At 44.0% G+C, this 22,037-nt stretch overlaps 1 protein-coding gene across 1 annotated transcript; it reads left to right on the top strand.

Annotated features, from left to right (window-relative positions):
* The first annotated feature begins 1,282 nt into the window (after positions 1 to 1,282).
* On the top strand, positions 1,283 to 21,956 carry heatr3 (HEAT repeat containing 3). The gene is made up of 15 exons (XM_015954066.3): positions 1,283 to 1,555; positions 5,053 to 5,225; positions 10,091 to 10,178; positions 10,463 to 10,563; positions 13,063 to 13,172; positions 15,496 to 15,636; positions 15,716 to 16,005; positions 18,537 to 18,627; positions 18,823 to 18,977; positions 19,091 to 19,173; positions 20,691 to 20,827; positions 20,906 to 20,994; positions 21,064 to 21,207; positions 21,277 to 21,453; positions 21,522 to 21,956. Exons 1-15 carry the CDS (start codon positions 1,415 to 1,417, stop codon positions 21,633 to 21,635), a joined length of 2,034 nt encoding a protein of 677 aa, XP_015809552.1. The 5' UTR covers positions 1,283 to 1,414; the 3' UTR covers positions 21,636 to 21,956.
* Positions 21,957 to 22,037: the final 81 nt, after the last annotated feature.

The following is a 22,037-nucleotide window of genomic DNA, read 5'->3' on the forward strand; positions in this document are numbered from 1 at the left end:
TAGGTTTTTGTATCACACAGGCCCGTTAAGAAGCTAACACTGGGTGCTCCTTCTGTGAAATCATAATTGTGTAATTTCATGAGTTCTGTAAAGAAGAAGATATCATTTCTATAGCGTCTCTCAAGATAAAAATCACAAAAACAAAAAATGTAAAAATATTAAAAAGCATTTAGAAAATATATTTAAAATGAGCAAAAATAGTCAATTGTGATTAAAAAATGTAAAGAAAGAGAGAGAGTGAACAGGAAAGAGGGAAACCAGTGGATCCTGAGGAAGGTGGAATAGGTGGGGAGAGCAGAATAAAGAGAGTGTGGTGAAGAAGGTCATACAAAAGCCAACTTGAAGAGGCAAGTCTTCAGCTGCTTTTTAAAGGAGACCACTGAGTCCACTGATCTCAGGCTCAGGGGGAGAGAGGTCCAGAGTCTGGGGGCCACAGCAGCAAATGATCTGTCACCTTTGGTCTTTAGCCTGGTGCTGCACAACCAGTAGGCTTTGATCACTGGACCTCAGGGACCTGCTGGGGGTGTAGGGACTAAGAAGATCACCAATGTAAGATGGTGCTTGTCCATGTAAGGCCCTATAGACCAGAACCAGGATCTAGAAATGAACCCTGAAGTTGACTGGCAGCCAGTGAAGCTGGAGGAGAAGCGGGGTGATGTGGGTGTGTTTGGAGGACTTGGTCAGAAGCCGAGCACAGGCCTTCTGAACCACCTGTAGACGGTTCAGGGAGGTTCTGCTCAGACACGTGAAAAGAGAGTTACAGTAGTCTAAGCGTGAGGAGATGAAGGAGTGGAGAACTGTCTCAAGTTCAGAGCGGGACAGAATGGGACTCAGCTTAGCAATGTTCCTGAGATGGAAGAAGGAAGAGCGAACAAGAGAACTGACATGGGAATCCAGGATGAGAGCTGGGTCAAAGGTCACGCCAAGATTCCTGACAGAAGGTTTGGTGTGGGAAGCAAGCTGACCAAGAGAGTCTCTGACTTTGGGAACCAGCTTGTCTGGGGCACAGATGAGGATCTCAGTCTTATCTTCATTCAGCTGAAGAAAGCTCCCAGCCATCCAGGTTTTGAGGTAAATAAATACATGACATCAAAAGTAAAATAAAACGTAAAAAGAAAAGAAAAAACACAATCATCAAAATGTGCAAATAGAAAGAAAAAACTATCAAAAACTTCCACATAAATAATGATTTTACTTTTGAGGAGTTTGCCACACTTGAACAAAACGTCTCTTATCTGTTTTTGCGACAACGTCACTGCTTTCCGCCAGCAGCAATCGCTTTACGGCAGGAGAGAGGACCTTCCACATGGCTTCCGCCTGAGTCGAGTCGTCGGTGTTTTCGCTAAACTTTCGCCCTAGCCCAGCGCTCAGCAACAGACATCCTGTTTACACGAACCCGTAGAAACGGGCCGAAATGGGTAAAAGCAAAACCACTAAATTTAAACGTCCGCAGTTCAACTCGGTCGGTTTGCCGGTGAACGCAGTTAAAGAGGAGGACCCGGCCGAGGAAGACCACGATGAAGACGACTGTCCAGCTGCAGAGCTGCTGGAGAAAGTAGGAACTTTAAACCCACAGAGTTGTGTTCGCGTGCGTTAGTGAAGCTGGCGCGAGCTAATTCACACGAACACCTGTCCTACACCTGTGTCTGGATGAGCAAATGCAGACAGCTGGGAGTTTAGTTCCTTCAGTTAACTCGTGCTCGATTTTTCTAGCCAGCTTAGTTTGGTTTTGAAAGTGCTTACCTTGTTACTAAAATGCTTCACCGTGCAGTTAAATAGGTCACAATTAAGACTTTATTGGATTAATGAAGTGAAATTAATGTAAATGTTTTATTTTTGTATCATCCCTGTCACCTGCTGGGAAATTTAAATAATAAAGTGCTTGGTTTAGATTTGGGCAGTGATGTAAAACCATGTTTAATCAGAGCTGCAGGGCCAGATAATACGTCAATTAAACAGTCTGGAGATGGATTAAAGTAAAACTAGTAAATAACACAAAAAACTTAAATATTTTCAATTTCCAGAATAGGAGCAAAAAGTACCATTGCACACTCACTTTCATAGTTTAATAAATGAAAAATGGAAAAACAAATGTTACTGTAAATAAAGTAGAGACGGTCAATATTGGCTTTTTTTAACCATTATGCCGATATTGTCTGCACTTAATTTCCGATAGAATAGACTTTATTGATCCTACAGTGGGGAAGTTCACTTGTTACAGCAGCACCAACACTTAAGAGAATAATTGGAAGAAAAGTCATATCAGTGGTACATGTATTTATACACATAGGCAGTAGTCTAGTATTGCAACCTTCGACCCCTAAAAACCTTGAGTAAAAAAGAAAAAACTTTGCTCCAATACCAGAGGCGGATTTAGCAATTTGGGGGCCCAAGGTGAACACAGACATGGGGCCCATAGTGTTGGACCAGCACTATGCAGCATGCTGCAAGAGACACAAGCATGCAATGTAAATCCGGTATTGCACCAGTATTGAACACATAATGAATGTTGCATTGGTGTTATTGTGTACCAGGATAATGCCAGTAAACCTTAACCTGAGGAGTTATACACTCTTACCGCTGAGAGGATGAAAGCTGTTTTACATCTGGGATGTCTGCTGTGTTATGAATACAGAGGGGCGAATTTAGACAAAGTCAGCAACATGTTTACATCACTGAACAGCTGCAGAGAGAACATAAGCTAACGTTGGTAAGCTAGTTAACATACCGCTCTCTATGAGCCCCCGCTAGATGTGCTACTTCTTCTTATAACTGAACTGGGCATGAACTAGTTGAAGGAATGCTGGAGGAGTTTTGTTCTTGTTTTGATCGCAAAAGCTATCGCTCGGTATGGGGGCCAAAATTAAGACTGCTGCCCAGCAGCAGGAGGCTATATAAATTCTGAAGCAAACTACTGATCTTATTAATTATAAGCTGGTGCCGGTAACTGAGAGGCTGGCGCTGCTTACTGAGAAATGGCACCTTTACGGCGTTATTACTAGATATGCTAGGGACTAGCGGCCCTCGGCTGGTCATTGACTGGTTTACACACTCCCTCTGCTGTCTATTAGCATGGATAGGCTAGCGTTAGCCTGGACAGAAGAAGAAGAAAATATCATTTCTATAGCGCCTCTCAAGATAAAAATCACGAGGCTGGTGTTAGCATTGGAGAGGCTAGCCATTAGCATGCCTAGGCTGGTCACTAGCTGGATTTCCTACCTCCTCGACGGACCATTAGCATGGATAGGCTGGCGTTAGCATCGGAGAGGCTAGCCATTAGTGTGCCTAGCTGGATTTCCTACCCCCTTGACGGACCTTAAGCATGGATAGGCTGTCATTAGCATCTGAGAGGCTAGCCATTAGCATGTCTCGGAGAGTCACTAGTCAGCTAGTCTGATTTATTATATGTGTATGTCAGTGTTTCCCAACCCTGGTCCTCAAGGCACACTATCCTACATGTTTTCCATGGCTCTGCGTCAGCACACCTGCTTGACACTGCCTCCTCAGGAGGACATCAAGTGCTGCAGATGCCTGTTAATCACCCATTCATTTAATCCATCAAATGACTCTGGACGCAGTGGTCTCCTTCAAAAATTCAATTCAGTTCATTTCAATTTTATTTATAAAGCGCCAAATCACGACAAGAGTCGTCTCAAGGAACTTCACACAGTAAACATTCCAATACAGGTCAGTTCATTAAGCCAATGAGAAAAAAGTTTTCTATATAAGGAACCCAGCAGGTTGCATCAAGTCACTGACTAGTGTCAGTCTTTACAGCAGTCCTCATACTAAGCAAGCATGTAGCGACAGTGGAGAGGAAAACTTTCTTTTAACACACACACACACCAAGTAATGTTTCTATGGTTACATTGTGATGTCTTAGTAAATATTCTATTTGGTGAGAGATAAACTTTATTGTATTTATCCTAGTGGATCTATAATTAAACGGGTAAACTAGTAGTAACACATCCAGCGTCAAAGAGAGTAAAGTGTTATTATCAGGAGAGGGAGAATGTTGAAAACTCACCTGTTCAAGCTGGTTAGGGTGCGACCTTCATCACCCTCTCCTTATTCTGCTCTCCCTACCTATTCCGCCTTTCCCAGGATCCACTGATTTCCCTCTTTCCTATTCTTACTCTCTCTTTCTTTGCATTTGTAATCACAATAGTCTATTTTTGCTTAGTTTAAACATGTTTTTTCTAAATTCTTTTATATATTTTCAATTTTTTGTTTTTGTGAAGCGCCTCGTGATTTTTTATCATGAGAGGCGCTATAGAAAATCTTTCTCTCTTTCTTTCTTTCTTTCTTTCTTTCTTTCTTTCTTTCTTTCTTTCTTTCTTTCTTTCTTTCTTTCTTTCTTTCTTTCTTTCTTTCTTTCTTTCAGCAGTAGGGAAACTGGTGTTTAAAAGTGCAACCCTGAGGACCAGGGGTATGGTTTGTAAGAATTAAGTCAATAAAAGACCGAAAACCGATCCCGAAAATTTCAGATATTAAATTTTAAGCTTGATATCGGTCGATATTACTGGCAGACCGATAATATCAATCATCCCTAATAGAAAGTAATTATACTGCATATAACATAAATGTACAAATGATATGAGAATAGCATCAAACATGTTGTAAACGCTACTGAGAGTTCAGCAGCAGTTTATTTGCAGTGGAAAGAAGTGATTGCATCTTCCAGACGGGGGGATTTCACATGCCCTTCCAGAAAGTGCATCTCCAGCTGATCAAAGAGATCCTCAGTGCTCATCTGTAAGACGTTTCCTCCAGTTTTCTGACGAGTCTTGCTGCTGTTGTGTCATCGGCAGACACACAAGTTGGTTCGGACACACATATGTTTAAGCAAAGAAAGAATAAAGAACCTGGTACATGTCCTTGAGGGATCGTTGTGTGTCTTAACAAAGTACACAACCAGTAACAGTTTTTAATGAGAAACACAAAATGCAACCGTAATTTTACCTTGTGCAACAAAAACAGCTCATAGGGAAAGCAGCCACTGCATTATTTTAGTAGTTTTTGTGTCTCTGAGTTGTTTTGTTTACTTTTCAGTTGCAGAGTCCCAGTGCAGATGTGCGAGAGTTCGCCTGTGCCAGCATTTCCAGGGTGGTGCAGCAGAGCCAGACCATTCCCGGTTTTCTCCAGAGGGGGGCTGTGAAGCGTCTTGGTCCCTTGCTGCTGGATGGCAGCTTGGCTGTTAGAGAGACGGCCGCCGGGGCGCTCAGGTAAAGAATCAGTAGTTTTTAAGCTGTGTGCTCAATTAGTCTCCAGGGGCGTGTCCAGGGAGTGGCCTGGTGTAGCACATGCGACCCTTAGAATCTGATTGGCCACCCCAGGTGCCACCCTACTAAGTTCCAGTTTAAATTGTCTTTACATTGTCGACAAAAGGCTTGAGTTGTAAACTCCAAAAATAGTGTGTGGTAGCATGCACCTTTAACATTGTCTTCTAGCCCAGGCCTACAGAACATTTTTGTAGTATTAATAATATTTATTATTTTTTCATATTCATATAAATAGTATTTAGAGTCCCACTCAACGCCAGTTGGTGGCAATAATGCAACAAGAAGTGACTTGCTAACCGCCACAAAACTAGAAGATGAATAGAAAAAAATGGTGATTGTTCAATGTGAAACTCCAAAATTCACTAGAAAGTAAATAAATAAATAAACGATTTGTGTAAAATAAATAAATAAGCATAACCATTGGTGCTACCCATGCATAAACAAGTGCCCCACATGGGTCACCCCATTTTAAAAGTCCTGGACACGGCTCTGCTCGTCTCCACAGGAAGAAAGACAAAGACCCAGGTTGGAAATCTTTTTGGCTTAGTTGATTTGGATCTGAGCTTCACTGGTCACGAGGCTATACCTAAATCAGCCTTTTATCATACCACACCGTTTTATTTATATAGCGCAGTTAAACACAGCATGTAGGCTGACCAAAGCGCTGCACAAAGAACAATAATCTTTATAAAATAGCAGGACTCAGAGGCCTCATGTCCAGACAAGATCTAGAGAAACTCATTCATGCGTTCATCTCCAGCCGGCTGGACTATTGCAACAGTTTTTTGACTGGTCTTCCGAAAAAGCTGTGAAGAAACTGCAGCTTATTCAATTCAATTCAAATTCAAATTCAAAGATACTTTATTAATCCCAGAGGGAAATTAGAGTTTCAGTACACACAATTCAGAGATCAGACATACATACATAGGCAAAGACACATGACAAGAATTGGTGACTGTGGTGATTCGCAACCCGAGTCACGCTACCTTAATAGTGATCAGAGGGTTACATGAGGATTGGTTCAGGTGGAGGGAAAAAAGGCACTTCAGAGTTACCCTCCATAGGGAGGGCAGCTTTGCAATGCAAAAAACACCTCAGACAGAAATGCAACAGACTTCAGACATTACAGAACATAAGTGTCCACTAGGTGGGGCGGTAGGGTTGGGGACTCTCCACACATGAGTGCATGCAGCCGCGATAAGCAGCGCTCATCACCTCCGTTTGGACGGGGGAGGAGGTCGTTGGGTTTAGAGGGCACAGTGACTCCTGGAAACGATTCAGTGGGCTTCACAGCTCGCAGTCCCACCCAGGCTGGGATAGGGAGACAGTTGCCATGGCGACGACAGCATTTCACATTTCTTTGGGGGGTATTCATTTCAGCCTCACAGGCTCAAGGGCACCAGATTCAGATAAGAAATTGTTTTGGGGCCAGACAGAGATAATTTCTTCTGAGACTTAAAGTTCCGCTGGTCCTCAACCTCACAAAATCCAATAATGGCGTAAATTAATCTATCCCAATCCGCGCTGATCCGTTCACTCGCTCCTTGATCGCATCCATCTTTTGTGCCAATGCATGAATCTCAGCCAAAGTTCCAATTCAGAACGCTGCTGCTAGAGTCTGAACAAGGACCAAGAGAACCGAACACATCACTCCTGTTCTTAAACCACTGGTTACCAGTAAACTACAGAATCCATTTCAAAGTGCTTCTACTAGTTCATAAGTCACTCAACGGCATGGGGCCAGCATACGTGTCAGATCTCCTTCCTGTATCTACGCCCAGCAGGGCTCTGGGTCAGCTGGTAGAACCGTGTCAGAACCATACAGGGTGAAGCTGCTTTTAGCTGCTGTGCTGCTCACAGATGGAATCAGCTTCCTCATGACCTCAAATGTGCTCCAACTTTAGCAACTTTTACATCAAAACTGAAAACCTTCATGTTTTCATCAGCCTGTGAATGAATGTTTGGTTACACTTAAGGCAACACAAATTAACCATTAATTTGTTGCCAATTCAAATGCTTATTAGTGGACTAAGTCTGAATTAGTCGTTATGAAACTATCATTAGATGCTTATTACCAATGCTGTAATTCCAACATTAAGGTTGGAATTGGTCATTGTATGACCTTCTTCACCTCTCTCTCTTTATTCTGCTCTCCCACATATTCCACCTTCCTCAGGATCCACTGATTTCCCTCTTTCCTGTTCACTCTCTCTCTTTCTTAACATTTTTTTATCACAGTTGCCTATTTTTGCTCATTTTAAATAGATTTTTAAACATTTTCTAAATGCTTTTTTTTATTTTTACATTTTTTGTCTTTGTGAAGCGCCTCGTGATTTTCATCTTGAGAGGCGCTATAGAAATGATACTTTCTTCTTCTTCTTAACAGGCCATAATATAAGAGTTTGATCAAAAATAAGCCATTCATAATGGTTTGTTAACTGAAAGTAAACAGTTTGTTGTAGGGATGCACTGATACGATACTGGTATCGGTGCCGATACCAATACCAGTGTCGGTATCGGTAAAAGTTAACTGATATTTTACTTTTTTATCTACCTCACAGTCTTTTCCTGTTGAAAGCAGAGAAGAAAATAAAATCTGTATTCCAAATCATTGCATTGTTTGTGTGGCAGAAGTATCGGTATTGGTAATCGGTATCGGCGAGTTCTCAGATCCAAGTATCGGTATTGTATCGGTTTGGAAAAAAAGTGGTATTGTTGTATCCCTAGTTTGTTGCTGATAACTCACATGCTAATTAGCTCAAATCAATACGTGGCTGTTTAAGAAGTAATTCAAGGCAAATTATTATTCTGCATTAATAACCAAAAATATTATGTTCTGGTATGTAAATAAACACCAAACTCCACATGTTAATAGAGCCTAAACAACAAACAATTAACCACCTGTAAGCTAGAACATGTTCCCCCTTCTAAAGTCAGATGTTGTTCATACCTAATTACTAGTAGTTTAGTATTAATTAACCACCCAAAGGCAAGAATATGTTCCCCCTGAATTACTTCGTAAAAAGCCGCATATTGATTTGAGCTAATTAGCATGTGCGTTAATCAGCTACAAATCATTATGAATGGCTTATTATGATAAAACTCTTAATTTATGGCCTGTTAATGTTAAAATTACAGCATAAGCTCTTAATAAGTGCTTAATAATGACTAGTTCAGACTTAGTAGTCCACTAATATGCATATTAATTGGCAGCTAATTAATGGTTAATTTGTGTTCCCTAAACTAAGGTGTTACCAATGTTCTTATGCTGCACCTTCTGCACTGTAACTGCTCACGCTTAAACTTTGTCTTTTTTCTTTTTAATTTAAAAATCTAAATTGATTGGTGTGTAATATTTTAATTGTGCTGTCACTTTGATTTTAAAGTTCTTGCTAACTGGAAAGCACATTGAGTTGCCTCTGTGGATTAAATATGTGCTATAAATAAAGCTGCATTGTCTTTATTGTCTTTACTTGTTTAGTTTTTGTATTTAACATGAAATTATAAAGACTTTATGCAGGCTTGTGCACAGTACTGAGATTTGTACAGAATTTTTGGAAGTAGCCCAGAAGAGGGCGCCATTCTTCTGAAAGTCAGGCTATATCGTGATAAGTGTTTGGATTTAGAAGAAGAAGAAGAAAGTATCATTTCTATAGCGCCTCTCAAGATAAAAATCACGAGGCGCTTCACAAAAACAAAAAATGTAAAAGTATAAAAAAACATTTAGAAAATGTTAAAAAATATATTAAAATGAGCAAAAATAGGCAATTGTGATTAAAAAAATGTTAAGAAAGAGAGAGAGTGAATAGGAAAGAGGGAAATCAGTGGATCCTGAGGAAGGTGGAATAGGTGGGAGAGCAGAATAAAGAGAGAGAGGTGAAGAAGGTCATACAAAAGCCAGCTTGAACAAGTGAGTCTTCAGCTGCTTTTTAAAGGAGACCACTGAGTCCACTGATCTCAGGCTCAGGGGGAGAGAGGTCCAGAGTCTGGGGGCCACAGCAGCAAATGATTTGTCACCTTTGACCTTTAGCCTGGTGCTGCACAACCAGTAAGCTTTGATCACTGGACCTCAGGGACCTGCTGGGGGTGTAGGGACTAAGAAGATCACCAATGTAAGATGGTGCTTGTCCATGTAAGGCCCTATAGACCAGAACCAGGATCTTGAAATGAACCCTGAAGTTGACTGGCAGCCAGTGAAGCTGGAGGAGAAGCGGGGTGATGTGGGTGTGTTTGGAGGACTTGGTCAGAAGCCGAGCACAGGCGTTCTGAACCACCTGTAGACGGTTCAGGGAGGTTCTGCTCAGACACGTGAAAAGAGAGTTACAGTAGTCTAAGCGTGAGGAGATGAAGGTGTGGAGAACTGTCTCAAGTTCAGAGCGAGACAGAATGGGACTCAGCTTAGCAACGTTCCTGAGATGGAAGAAGGAAGAGCGAACAAGAGAACTGACATGAGAATCCAGGGTGAGAGCTGGGTCAAAGGTCACACGTAGATTCCTGACAGGGGGTTTGGTGTGAGAAGCAAGCTGACCAAGAGAGTCTCTGACTTTGGGAACCAGCTTGTCTGGGGCACAGATGATTAAATTAGAATTAAATTTAGATGATTAAAGCGACTCTTGCACCATATCGAGCTCTTTTACATCACTGATCATCTCCCAACCCTCTTCTCTCCCAGCACTCCTTCTAAACCTCCGTTTATACCACGGAAACGTTGCTCCTAGTGTTGGTTTCAGCTCCTCACAAACATGGCGAGTCTCCTCCATGCGACTGATGATGATGAGTGTGCGTCTGGGTCTGTTTCTCACTGGCAGGAATCTGAGTGCGTGTGGAGGTCAGGAGGTGTGCGAGGACATGGTGAAGCACGACGTGATGACTCCTCTGACAGCACTGCTTAGAGAGGTGAGACTCCGCCGCTGCTTTTAGCTCACTCCACCACTTCAGTTCCTCCTCATCAGCAGGCCGAAATATCTCCCGCAATTAGACGCCGCTCCAAGGCTTCACCCGCGGTGACTCGATGAAAAAGTGCTGCGTGCACGCTGGGGGAGAAATAGACTCGGTGTGAAATTCTAACTCGCCGCTGACCTTTTGTTAAGACCTGGCGGCATAAAAGATTTAAGTGTTTTTGTAGTGAAATCTGCCCTCTTTTCTTATAACGGACAACTGGAGATGCTTGTTTTTCTCAGTGTTGTGCTGGTTTCGACAACGCCGTTGTGACGATGACCGACCAGAACAATCCTGTGGAGAATGTGGCCCACGAAGCGGTGAACCTCCTCTGGAATCTGTGGTAAGGTCTGAAGGCCGCCAAGTCTTCACTTCCTTTAAGTAAAGATCAAACAGATCCCAAAGCAACCTAGAAAATCCGGGCAGTTCGTTTAGATTCCCGCTAGAATTAAAGCTAACACGATTGATCAAATGAAATTCTGGTGGGGTGGCATCATCAAATATAGTAGTAGATGTCTGTAAGTACTTATATTTGGACCTGTCTTGGTGCATAACCTTTATACAGAAATATCGTAGAGCGAGGGACACCAAACTGTGGCCTGCGGGCCATTTGTGGACCTCTGCTGCAGTGCAAGAATGCACAGGTGGTGTGCGTCAGCTTTGGCTTTAATATCTGGTAAACAGGGCCGTCGTTTGTTCCCTTTCTTTTTAGTGGGGCGACGGTGGCACTGGAGTTAGGTGCTCGCCCTGTAATCGGAAGGTTGCAGGTTCGAGCCCCGCTCAGTCTGTCGCTGTCGTTGTGTCCTTGGGCAAGAGACTTAACCCACATCGCCTGCTGGTGGTGGTCAGAGGGACCGGTGGCGCCTGTGCTCGGCAGCCTCGCCTCTGTCAGTGCGCCCCAGGGCAGCTGTGGCTACCTCGTAGCTCATCACCACCAGTGTGTGAATGTGTGTGTGAATGGGTGAATTCCTTGGGGGTTCCAGGAATCTAGAAGGCGCTATATCAAATACAGGCCATTTAACATTAGCGATGGATACCGAATTCGGTACTTTTTAAGGTACCGACCGAATTCCATAGTTCTGACTGAGCACTGATTCACGTCATTTGAAACGGCGCCTCGTTTCGGTACCCGTCCTTCATAACGAGAACTTGCCTAGACATCTGCGCATGCGCAAGAGCGTTATGTCGTCGGTCGCTGCGAGCGAGTTGTAAGCAGAGCAGCATGGTAGAAAGAACGCACGCTAAAGCTTGGGTCCACTTCACTAAATGTGATGGGTAACTGGGCGATGATGAAACCAGTGTCAATGATCTAAGTGAGGCATCATCATCTTAATCTGCTCCAGTAGGTAAATAAAATGTTTAAGATAGCCTTAGCTTGATATGTTAGCTTCCGTTCAGCTAATGGTGCGTTCACTTTCTCCTCGGAAATCCGAAATTCTGACTAGAAGAAAGGGAACGCGCTCTTAAGTTTGGCTTCACTTCACTAAATGTGATGGGTAACTGGGTGATGATGAAACCAGCGACAACGATCTAAGTGAGACATCCTCATCTTAATCTGCTCCGGTAGGTAAATAAAATGTTTAAGATAACGTTAGCTTGATTTGTTAGCTTCCGTTTCGCTAATGGTGCGTTCGCTTTCTCCTCGGAACTCCGAATTTCCGACTGGAAGAACATGAACTTGCTCTAAAGTTTGGCTTCACTTTACTAAATGCGACGGGTGATTGGGTGAAGATGAAACCAGTGACAACGATCTAAGTGTGAGGCATCATCGTTTTAATCTGCTCCAGCAGCTAAATAAACTGTTTAAGATAACGTTAGCTTGATATGTTAGCTTCCATTGCCACCGTTGTTATCAGCTAATGGTGTGTTCGCTTTCTCCTCGGAAATTCTAACTTCCCAGTAGGAAAAATCAAATTAAAAAAGACGGCAAAAGGAATGAAGATACACAGTAAATTTAGTTCACAGTAAAGATGTTTGCTTCAGTTTAATCATCAGCTTATAAAACTACAAGGACGATGTTAAAATACAAACAGTTGTATGTTATTTATTGTGATATTTATCAAATATGGTTATATATTGAGAAAAATATATATTTAATTATAAAAGAGAATTAAAATATTAAACACTCAAAAGTATTGAAAATTGGCACCGTTAAGTACCGGTATCGATTCCTAGGTACCGGGAATTAGTACACTAATTTTACACTAAAACTCTTTATGGTGATGTCATGAGGGTCCACTCCTGCTAAGGTTCCAGAAAGGGTTGCATTTTCTAATTTGAAATCAAACAAGTTATCTTTACTTTTCTGTATGATTAAAGAGCAAGTCACCCCCTACCAGAGTATTACTCCACTCCCATTTCCTGTTTGGAAAAATGCAACAAATGCTGTTGCCTAGCAGACCGAGAGGGCAGAACCGCTAACAAACACACACACAGGCTCACAATGACATTGTGGCATCATATGGTACCAGCTAACGTTCTAGGGTACCTCTTAGCCAATAGCAATAGCAGATTTAAGTTCAAATGCAGTGCAGAGTTTTTACCTGACGACGGCACAACACTGATAGTTTTAGGCAGAAAATTTAAATTTTAACTAAAATGCAGTAAAGTGCAAAACTATTGACTACACGTGTCTGCAGCACGATTAGACACACATTTATATAGTTTATCAGGAAAATAAAGTTGATTTGGGGGTGACTTGCTCTTTAAGCCCATAAACGTGTTTCTGATAAGTTCTCGTTTCAAAAGTATTTCTCTGACAGACGCAGCTGTTACTTACACCCACACATTGTTTCTATAATTAACCACTAAATCATGTTTGATATGAATGTTTTCCTCCCAGTGAGAGCAGCAGCCAGGCGCTGTCTTTGTTCAACAAGTCGGGTCTTTTTGACGTGGTTGTCCAGTGTCTGGAGAGACATCCTCACAACGTGGAGCTGGCCATCTCAGCTGGTAGGAGAAAAATCGCAGTTTTGTGTCATTTTTCCTTCTGTGTTCTGAGGAGAACGCATGTCATCAGACGTCACCTCGTTTGGGTCGACACTGACGTGATCCTGCAGCATCTCTTGTGTTAGCTCTGCTTTTGTTCACCTTTGTTCCACTTCAGCCCATTTGCTGGACCGTAGCAGGAAAAAGGGGCGTGTCTGTGAGCCCGTCCTCATTCCACTGGGTCGTTTCCAGATTGTTTTCCAGGTACTGGGATTTCCAAACAGGACAGACTCTGAATAACCATTAACTTTGCTGCAGGATCATTTAGTTCTCGCGCTGAGCGTAGAAACAAACTTGCATGTCTGGATTTTACCAACCAGATCAGACGTGACCACGACAACTGAGGCTGGCTCTCCAAAAAAAAGACGGCATGAAAAACTCCAGACTTTCATCATGTTGAAGGCTTTTTCTCTGGGAAAATTAACATTCCTTTATTGAATCTAAAAGATGTAAACGTAACAGAAATCATCTCTTGTTGTTCTTGTCCAGATAAAAAATCAGGAGGATGTTGGTTGATTTAAACGCTAAACATCTGCATCTCACTGGGCTGCAGATGTTTTTTACATCAACACAGATTTTTATTATATTCATCTCATTAATACTTCTGTTTTCCTGTTATTTGAGTCGTTTTCACACACAGAAAGGTAAAAATCAAACAAACCATGTAAGAATCTTCAGATTGGTCAGAATGTCTGGGGGTGGGGCTAAAGGTTGGTTTATGCTTGACGCGTCCGCGAGGTCCGCACGGCTCCGCGCGGAAAAGTTGCGTCATTTTAACAACCACACCCCTCCACCGCGCCTCCTCACGGCCCAAAATTTCCGCACCGCGCACCTAGGAAATTTTCTAACCACGCGGACGGTCGGATGCGGAAAAACATGGTGGACCGGCAAGAACTAGTATGGCAGAGGTTGGTAAATACAGACATTTGTATGATTCAGCTCTCAGAGATCACCGTGATCAACATGTTGTTAATAATTCTTGGAGAGAAATAGCTCGCACTGTCGGAAAAGACGAGGACGCTGTTAAAAAATGCTGGAATGCCATGTTGTAAACAGCAGTAATTTCTACTTCTACTATGGTGTAGTGTTGGATGCATGCCGTAGAGCTCCATGCTGCCCCCTACAGTTTGGGAGAATATTGGCTCACCGCAGAGACAAGCCGCGTGAACCATAAACGCTGCAAGTTGTGAAGGGCGTTCCATCCGCGAACCGCATCACCAAGCGGAAAGAATGCGTCAAGCATAAACCAAGCTTAACAGAACGGTGTGTGTCCACCTGAGCCCCGCTTCATTTCCAGCTAGCTAGGAGAAGAAGAAGAAAATATCATTTCTATAGCGCCTCTCAAGATAAAAATCACGAGGCGCTTCACAAAAACAAAAAATGTAAAAATATTAAAAAGCATTTAGAAAATATATTTAAAATGAGCAAAAATAGGCAATTGTGATTAAAAAATGTTAAGAGAGAGAGAGAGTGAACAGGAAAGAGGGAAGTCAGTGGAACCTGAGGAAGGTGGAATAGGTGGGGAGAGCAGAATAAAGAGAGACAGGTGAAGAAGGTCATACAAAAGCCAGCTTGAACAGGTGAGTCTTCAGCTGCTTTTTAAAGGAGACCACTGAGTCCACTGATCTCAGGCTCAGGGGGAGAGAGTTCCAGAGTCTGGGGGCCACAGCAGCAGATGATCTGTCACCTTTGACCTTTAGCCTGGTGCTGCACAACCAGTAGGCTTTGATCACTGGACCTCAGGGACCTGCTGGGGGTGTAGGGACTAAGAAGATCACCAATGTAAGGTGGTGCTTGTCCATGTAAGGCCCTATAGACCAGAACCAGGATCTTGAAATGAACCCTGAAGTTGACTGGCAGCCAGTGATGCTGGAGGAGAAGCGGGGTGATGTGGAGGAGTTACTTCTGAATCCCGGGAGTGCGTTTGGCTCAGAGGGGCAGCGTGAACGTGGGGTTGTTTGAGGTACCGGGATTTTACCCGAGTCGGCTTTTCTGTTTTTGCTCCCTTCTAGTTAAAAGAACAGAAGGTGAGCAAAGTGTCTGATAGTGCTGCAGTTTGCCTTGAAAATGTAGAAAAACTGTCAATTTCTGGAGATTTGAAGGAGAAATTTCATGTTAAATCAGAAATTAGTAACTCGTGTTGTCTACCTGACATGGAAATTTGTTGCAGTGCATCACAAACGTCTGTTGGCTGTAAACGTGGATGAAATGTTTTAAATGAAGACGTTTTCATTCGGTTTGGCGTCTGAGTCAGACGGGTCAAACTTCCGTGTCTGATGTTTCCCAGCTCACTGTCTGCACACGGTGACGGAGGACAACCCGGAGCTGCTGCGGAGCGCCAACGCCGCCGTGCTCGGCGCCCTGGAGAACGTGCTGCTGTCGACTCAGCCGGACATGGCGCGCGCTCTCCTTAGGGCGTTGGCCGCAGGTACGGGTGGTCTTTTCTCAGCAGGACTGATGAGTTTATGACCTCTGAGCCTCACAGCTGCCCCCGCGTCGGCTTTCAGGGACTCTGTGGAACATGAAGAACAGCATCCCTGCGGCCCGTCAGTCCCAGACCCTCGACGCCGTGGTGGCCACCCTGTCTCGGTGTCTGGACCTGGATGCCGGCGTGCTGATCCCAGAACTCCGACGGGCAGAGGAGGCCAATCGGAGAGATGCTGTTCCAGATGTGAAGGAACAGGTGGCAGGAGATCTCGCTGAGGAGGAGATGGATGAAGAGGAGAATGAAGGGCCGAAAAAGGCTGGGAATGGGAAAACTGTGAAGATCGACACTGACTTCTCTGACCTGCTTCCTGTAAGTGGGACGATGACAACCAGTCCAACACACGCCAGTCTTCTCACACTTAACAGCTACGGATATTTACCCCTGGTTTTACTCATCTGATCCGTTGCCTCAGGGTTTGAGTAGATCATTAAAGTCTCTTTCTTTATGGAGAGAAACTGGCCTCAGATTGAATCTGTCATTCTTCTACAGTGGGGCAAAAAAGTATTTAGTCAGCCACCGATTGTGCAAGTTCTCCCACTTAAAATGATGACAGAGGTCAGTAATTTACATCATAGGTACACTTCAACTGTGAGAGACAGAATGTGAAAAAAAAATCCATGAATTCACATGACAGGATTTTTAAAGAATTTATTAGTAAATCAGGGTGGAAAATAAGTATTTGGTCACTTCAAACAAGGAAAATCTCTGGCTCTCACAGACCTGTAACGTCTTCTTTAAGAAGCTTTTCTGTCCTCCACTCGTTACCTGTATTAATGGCACCTGTTTGAACTCATTATCTGTATAAAAGACACCTGTCCACAGCCTCAAACAGTCAGACTCCAAACTCCACTATGGCCAAGACCAAAGAGCTTTCGAAGGACACCAGGAAAAGAATTGTAGACCTGCACCAGACTGGGAAGAGTGAATCTACAATAGGCAAGCAGCTTGGTGTGAAAAAATCAACTGTGGGAGCAATTATCAGAAAATGGAAGACATACAAGACCACTGATAATCTCCCTCGATCTGGGGCTCCACGCAAGATCTCATCCCGTGGGGTCAAAATGATCATGAGAACGGTGAGCAAGAATCCCAGAACCACACGGGGAGACCTGGTGAATGACCTGCAGAGAGCTGGGACCACAGTAACAAAGGTCACCATCAGTAACACACTACAACGGCAGGGAATCAAATCCTGCAGTGCCAGACGTGTTCCGCTGCTGAAGCCAGTGCATGTCCAGGCCCGTCTGAAGTTTGCCTGAGAGCCCATGGATGATACAGCAGAGGATTGGGAGAATGTCATGTGGTCAGATGAAACCAAAGTAGAACTTTTTGGTATAAACTCAACTCGTCGTGTTTGGAGGAAGAAGAATACTGAGTTGCATCCCAAGAACACCATACCTACTGTGAAGCATGGGGGTGGGAACATCATGCTTTGGGGCTGTTTTTCTGCTAAGGGGACAGGACGACTGATCCGTGTTGAGGACAGAATGAATGGGGCCATGTATCGTGAGATTCTGAGCCAAAACCTCCTTCCATCAGTGAGAGCTTTGAAGATGAAACGTGGCTGGGTCTTCCAACACGACAATGATCCCAAACACACCACCCGGGCAACAAAGGAGTGGCTCCGTAAGAAGCATTTGAAAGTCCCGGAGTGGCCTAGCCAGTCTCCAGACCTCAACTCCATAGAACATCTGTGGAGGAAGTTGAAAGTCCGTGTTGCTCGGCGACAGCCCCAAAACATCACTGCTCTCGAGAAGATCTGCATGGAGGAATGGGCCAAAATACCAGCTACTGTGTGTGCAAAGCTGGTAAAGACCTATAGTAACCGTTTGACCTCTGTTATTGCCAGCAAAGGTTATGTTACAAAGTATTGAGTTGAATTTTTGTTATTGACCAAATACTTATTTTCCACCCTGATTTACAAATAAATTCTTTAAAAATCCTGCCATGTGAATTCATGGATTTTTTTTTCACATTCTGTCTCTCACAGTTGAAGTGTACCTATGATGAAAAATTACTGACCTCTGTGAACTTGCACAATCGGTGGCTGACTAAATACTTTTTTGCCCCACTGTACATGTCCAGTAAACTGACCTTATGCTGTAAAACTAATCAGAAAACTCCAGTTTTCCCTCCAGAGTTCAAATGTAAGCGTTTAAATTCCTTGTTGAGGTGATTTAATCCACTTTTTCTACACATTTTACCCTCACTGAAATAGAAAAAGGGACATGTAAAGTCGTTTCCTGTCAGTTTATGATGCGCAAATATGTTTCCAAACATGGAGAAATATCTGCACCAGAGTTTTTGGTAACAGCGTCCCTAACAGGACTCGGATTTCCTTCGGTTTGGATTCTGAAGTCTGACTCGTGTTTATGTGAGGAGGGCGTTGTCCACGTCTGGACTCTGAAAGCGTTCAGGTGAAAAGGCGATTTGTGAGTCACCCGGGAAGCGCAAAGCCAGGCTGGCGCGCGGTCAGGCTGTTGTGTTTGAGGCGTGGCCCGCGCTGACGTTCCCCAGACTTGACCCGGCGAGACAGAACCTGTCCCCGGCAGCGTGTTGACGTTTGAAAGTTCCCCTCTAAACGACGCTGTGTGTTGCACCGTTATAAATTAGTTATCCAGCTGTGACGAGGAGATTCGAGCTGAAATTACGATCCCGCCTTAAAAACACGAGCTTCAGCAGGAAAAATGCTTTTGCACGTCGAGCCGACACAAACGAGTGCGATAATTGTGCTCAAAGTCATTGTTTTATTAGGGTTCTGACTCCCGTGGTGTGTGTGTGTGTGTGTGTGTGTGTGTGTGTGTGTGTGTGTGTGTGTGTGTGTGTGTGTGTCCGTCCAGAGGGGTAAGGAGGAGCTGAGGGAGGCAACGGCCTTGCTGACGGCCCAGCAAACGTCCTTAGAGATCATTGTCAACATGTGCTGCTCTGACGGTGAGTGTTGGGGGCCACGGACAGCAGTGTTGACCCCGGGCTCCTCCCCATCAGCTTTCATTCCCTGTGACACACACGGCCACCACAAATGTGCTAGTCACTTCAAAAGAGCCGCTGCAGCACAAAACTCACCAGCAGAGTTTGTTTGGGTACGCAGAAACGAGCTGAACACTTCTCTATCTGTGTCATTAAAAGACCCTTCTGACGACGAGTGGGAGGAGGAGTCGAGCAGCGACGAGAGCGACACGGGGCCCGACGCCCTCTGTGACGGACTGTCTAGTCTGATGTCTCCGCTCTGCCTGTCAGCTGAGGTTCAAGGAGCTTTGATCAAGCACAGCATACCAGAAAAGGCAAACAGAAGCCCTCCCAGCCCTCGGCACCACATACCCGGAATAAAAATCACTAACCTCACCGTTTCCTGGAAACGTGTGTCTGATTTTTTTATTTTTTCTCCTTATTCAAGGTTCTCAAAAAGACAAATTTCCCCAGACAGGAAGCACTGAGTGTTTGTCACCCGGATCCCTGCTGGAGAGGCCTGACAAAGAGGTAATACGTCACCATGGAACCAAAAAAAAAGCGTCCATTTTCAGCCGACACATTTTTGTCTAACAAAGTCCAAACTTGTGGAGGTACGAGCCAAAATCTGAAAGTCAAAAGAACACGTGAACCAAAATACGGACATTTTAAAGAGCAAGTCACCCCCAAATCAACTTTTTTTACTGATAAAACTATATAAATGAGTGTCTAATCGTGCTGTAAACATATGCAGTCAATAATTTAACACTTTAGTGCATTTTAGTTCAAATTTAAATATTCTACCTAAAATCAGGGTATCCGCGGGTCCTTAAAAAGTCTTAAATTAGCTTTTAAATGACCAAAGACCCAATAAACAAGATTCTATTTCTATAAAATTTTTGTGAATTTCTAGTTAGCGTTCAGCTTTTTTTGTGTACGATGTTGGCGTAAGCGGAACCGTACACATTCAGTTGGTTGTGAAAGGGGCTATTTTAAATGAGCACATTAGCCAATTAAGCTAGTGGGAGCGTGCGCCATGGGGAAGTGCAAGCTTAATGGTAATTGGATGGCTAATCCCATGTTCGCGACGTGGTTAGCACCGGTTCCAGGCAATAGCTGGAAATTATAGCTTAAATTTAATTTTTTAAAGTAGCTTAAATTTGGTCAAAGTGGGGCGACGGTGGCACAGGAGTTAAGTGCTCGCCCCATAATCAGAAGGTTGCAGGTTCGAGCCCCGCTCAGTCTGTCGCTGTCGTTGTGTCTTTGGGCAAGACACTTAACCCACGTTGCCTGCTGGTGGTGGTCGGAGGGACCGGTAGCGCCAGTGCTCGGCAGCCTCGCCTCTGTCAGTGCGCCCCAGGGCAGCTGTGGCTACATCGTAGCTCATCCCCACCAGTGTGTGAATGTGTGTGTGAATGGATGAATGACTGGTTTTGTTGTAAAGCGCCTTGGGGGGTTCCAGGACTCTGGAAGGCGCTAGTCTTAAATTTGGCTCCCTTAAACCCGCAGATACCCTGTAAAACTGTCAGTGTTGCACCGTCATCATTAGAATATAAATCTGCCATCGCTATTGGCTAAGAGGTACCCTAGAATGTTAGCTGGTACCATATGATGTCACATTGTCGTTGTGAGCCTGTGTGTCTGTTTATTTGTTAGCGGCTCCGCCCTCTCTGTCTGCTAGGCAACAGCATTTGTTGCCTTTTTCAAACATGAAGTGGGAGTGGAGTTAGTTTCTGGTAGGGGGTGACTTGCTCTTTAATTAAAAACAAACTGCTTTATTGTGAATTTATTGTTCGTATGAGTTCATTATCAGCAACAGGACCCGGATCTAGGCCACGCTGTCATCTTATAATTATTAACCCACACAGGGTTTGATTTCCTAGTTATTAAAAGACAATTATGAGAGGATTTTAGTTTGCATGTATTTCTGTGCCTCAGTTTAGTTTAAATAAAGGCATAAAAATAAAAAAGGCAGCATTTATCTGCATCAGTCTCCTGTGCAGCTGCTGCGCTTTGAACAGCCTCTAATAAAGACTGGTGGTGTTTAGGATGCAGCGCGTTCAGTCGCGGGCGCTGACCTGCCTCCACAGCATCCTCTCCACCATGGATGCAGAATCTCTGGGCGGAGCGACGGCCCTGCAGGAAGCAGCGCAGCACCTGTCCTCGCTGGTCTTCGGCGCCGAAGGTCTCGCCTCGTTTTCTAATTGATCTTAAACTAAACTCAAAAAAACTCGTAAATGAAATAATTTTTCCTCTGATTCAGACATTCCCAAAGATGTGGAGTTTCTGGAGGCTGTGATCAGCGCCATGAGGTCGCTGTTACAGATGATTGCCTCCAAAAACATCCCTCAGGTACGCCGCACCTGTATCACCTGACTATCAAGTCCCGTTTATACTCAGTGCGTTTTACTTTTGTGTTAGTGTATGACCCCGCAGCAGCTGATGAGGCTGAGCGAAGCCGCCACCCGCTGTGAAGTCATCAGCGTCAGGGTCAACGCCGTCTCCATTCTGGGCATCACTGGCAGCACTTTAGCCAAGGAGAAGAACACGGCGGACTTCCTTCAGGTATCGCTCCTCTCTGCTCCTCCTCCTCAGCGTTTGTTCCTCCTCTGAGAACACGCTCTCCCCCTCCAGATGATCGGAAACGCTTTACTTCAAGTCGCCACCAAGGATGCAGACCTGGTAGTGAACGGAGAAGCCCTCGACGCGTTGTTTGACGTGTTTGCGGATGGAGAGGAGGCGGAGCTAGCTGCTAGAAACATCGGTTTACTTCCTGCTCTTAAGGCTCTTCAGCCCGTCTTCAAGGCCAAGGTAGAGATTAATGCTCTGTGTTCTTTTTGTTGATGTTTGATGAACGACCTTTTGTTCCCTTTTCCTAGATCCGTAAAGAAGGACGAGGTAAATGCGGCCCGCAGCAGCTGTGTGTGCTGGACAACATCAAAACCAACCTGAGGAGATTCATCAGTTACCTGGAGAAGGTGGTGAAGAAATGAGGACGGCCATCGCTCAATTATTTGTTTTTTTACTTTAAATTATGATTTACAGTTGAAGTAAAAAAAAGGCTGGATTTGGGTTTTTTCTAGGTAAAAATATTTGTAAATATTTTAAATAAAACTAAAGAGTTTTAAGAAATCAGGTGAGCAGATTGTAGCTCCTCCCCCTTCACAGGTAAAAACCCCGCTCACTGAATACAGACGGGTTTTGTTGTTGGGCTTTAAAATGATTCACTGACTGAAAACAAGTTATTTGTCTTAAAAGAGGCGAACATGCTGGCTGTTGTGTGCCAATAATAATAAAAATATTTAAGAATTTCATTTAATTCCTTCATCTTCGTCTTCCTCCGCTTATCCGGGTCCGGGTCGCCGGGGCAGCATCCCAACCAGGGAGCTCCAGAC

Source organism: Nothobranchius furzeri, chromosome 9 (genome assembly GCF_043380555.1).
Source record: "Nothobranchius furzeri strain GRZ-AD chromosome 9, NfurGRZ-RIMD1, whole genome shotgun sequence".
Taxonomy (NCBI): Eukaryota; Metazoa; Chordata; class Actinopteri; order Cyprinodontiformes; family Nothobranchiidae; genus Nothobranchius; species Nothobranchius furzeri.

Bases quoted from the DNA above. Each gene is read 5' to 3' on its own strand.
- heatr3 (XM_015954066.3), top strand. From the start codon at position 1,415: ATGGGTAAAAGCAAAACCACTAAATTTAAACGTCCGCAGTTCAACTCG. The intron at 13,173-15,495 runs GTAGGAGAAAAA...GATGTTTCCCAG, and splicing joins GGAGCTGGCCATCTCAGCTG to CTCACTGTCTGCACACGGTG. The intron at 21,454-21,521 runs GTAGAGATTAAT...CCCTTTTCCTAG, and splicing joins AGCCCGTCTTCAAGGCCAAG to ATCCGTAAAGAAGGACGAGG.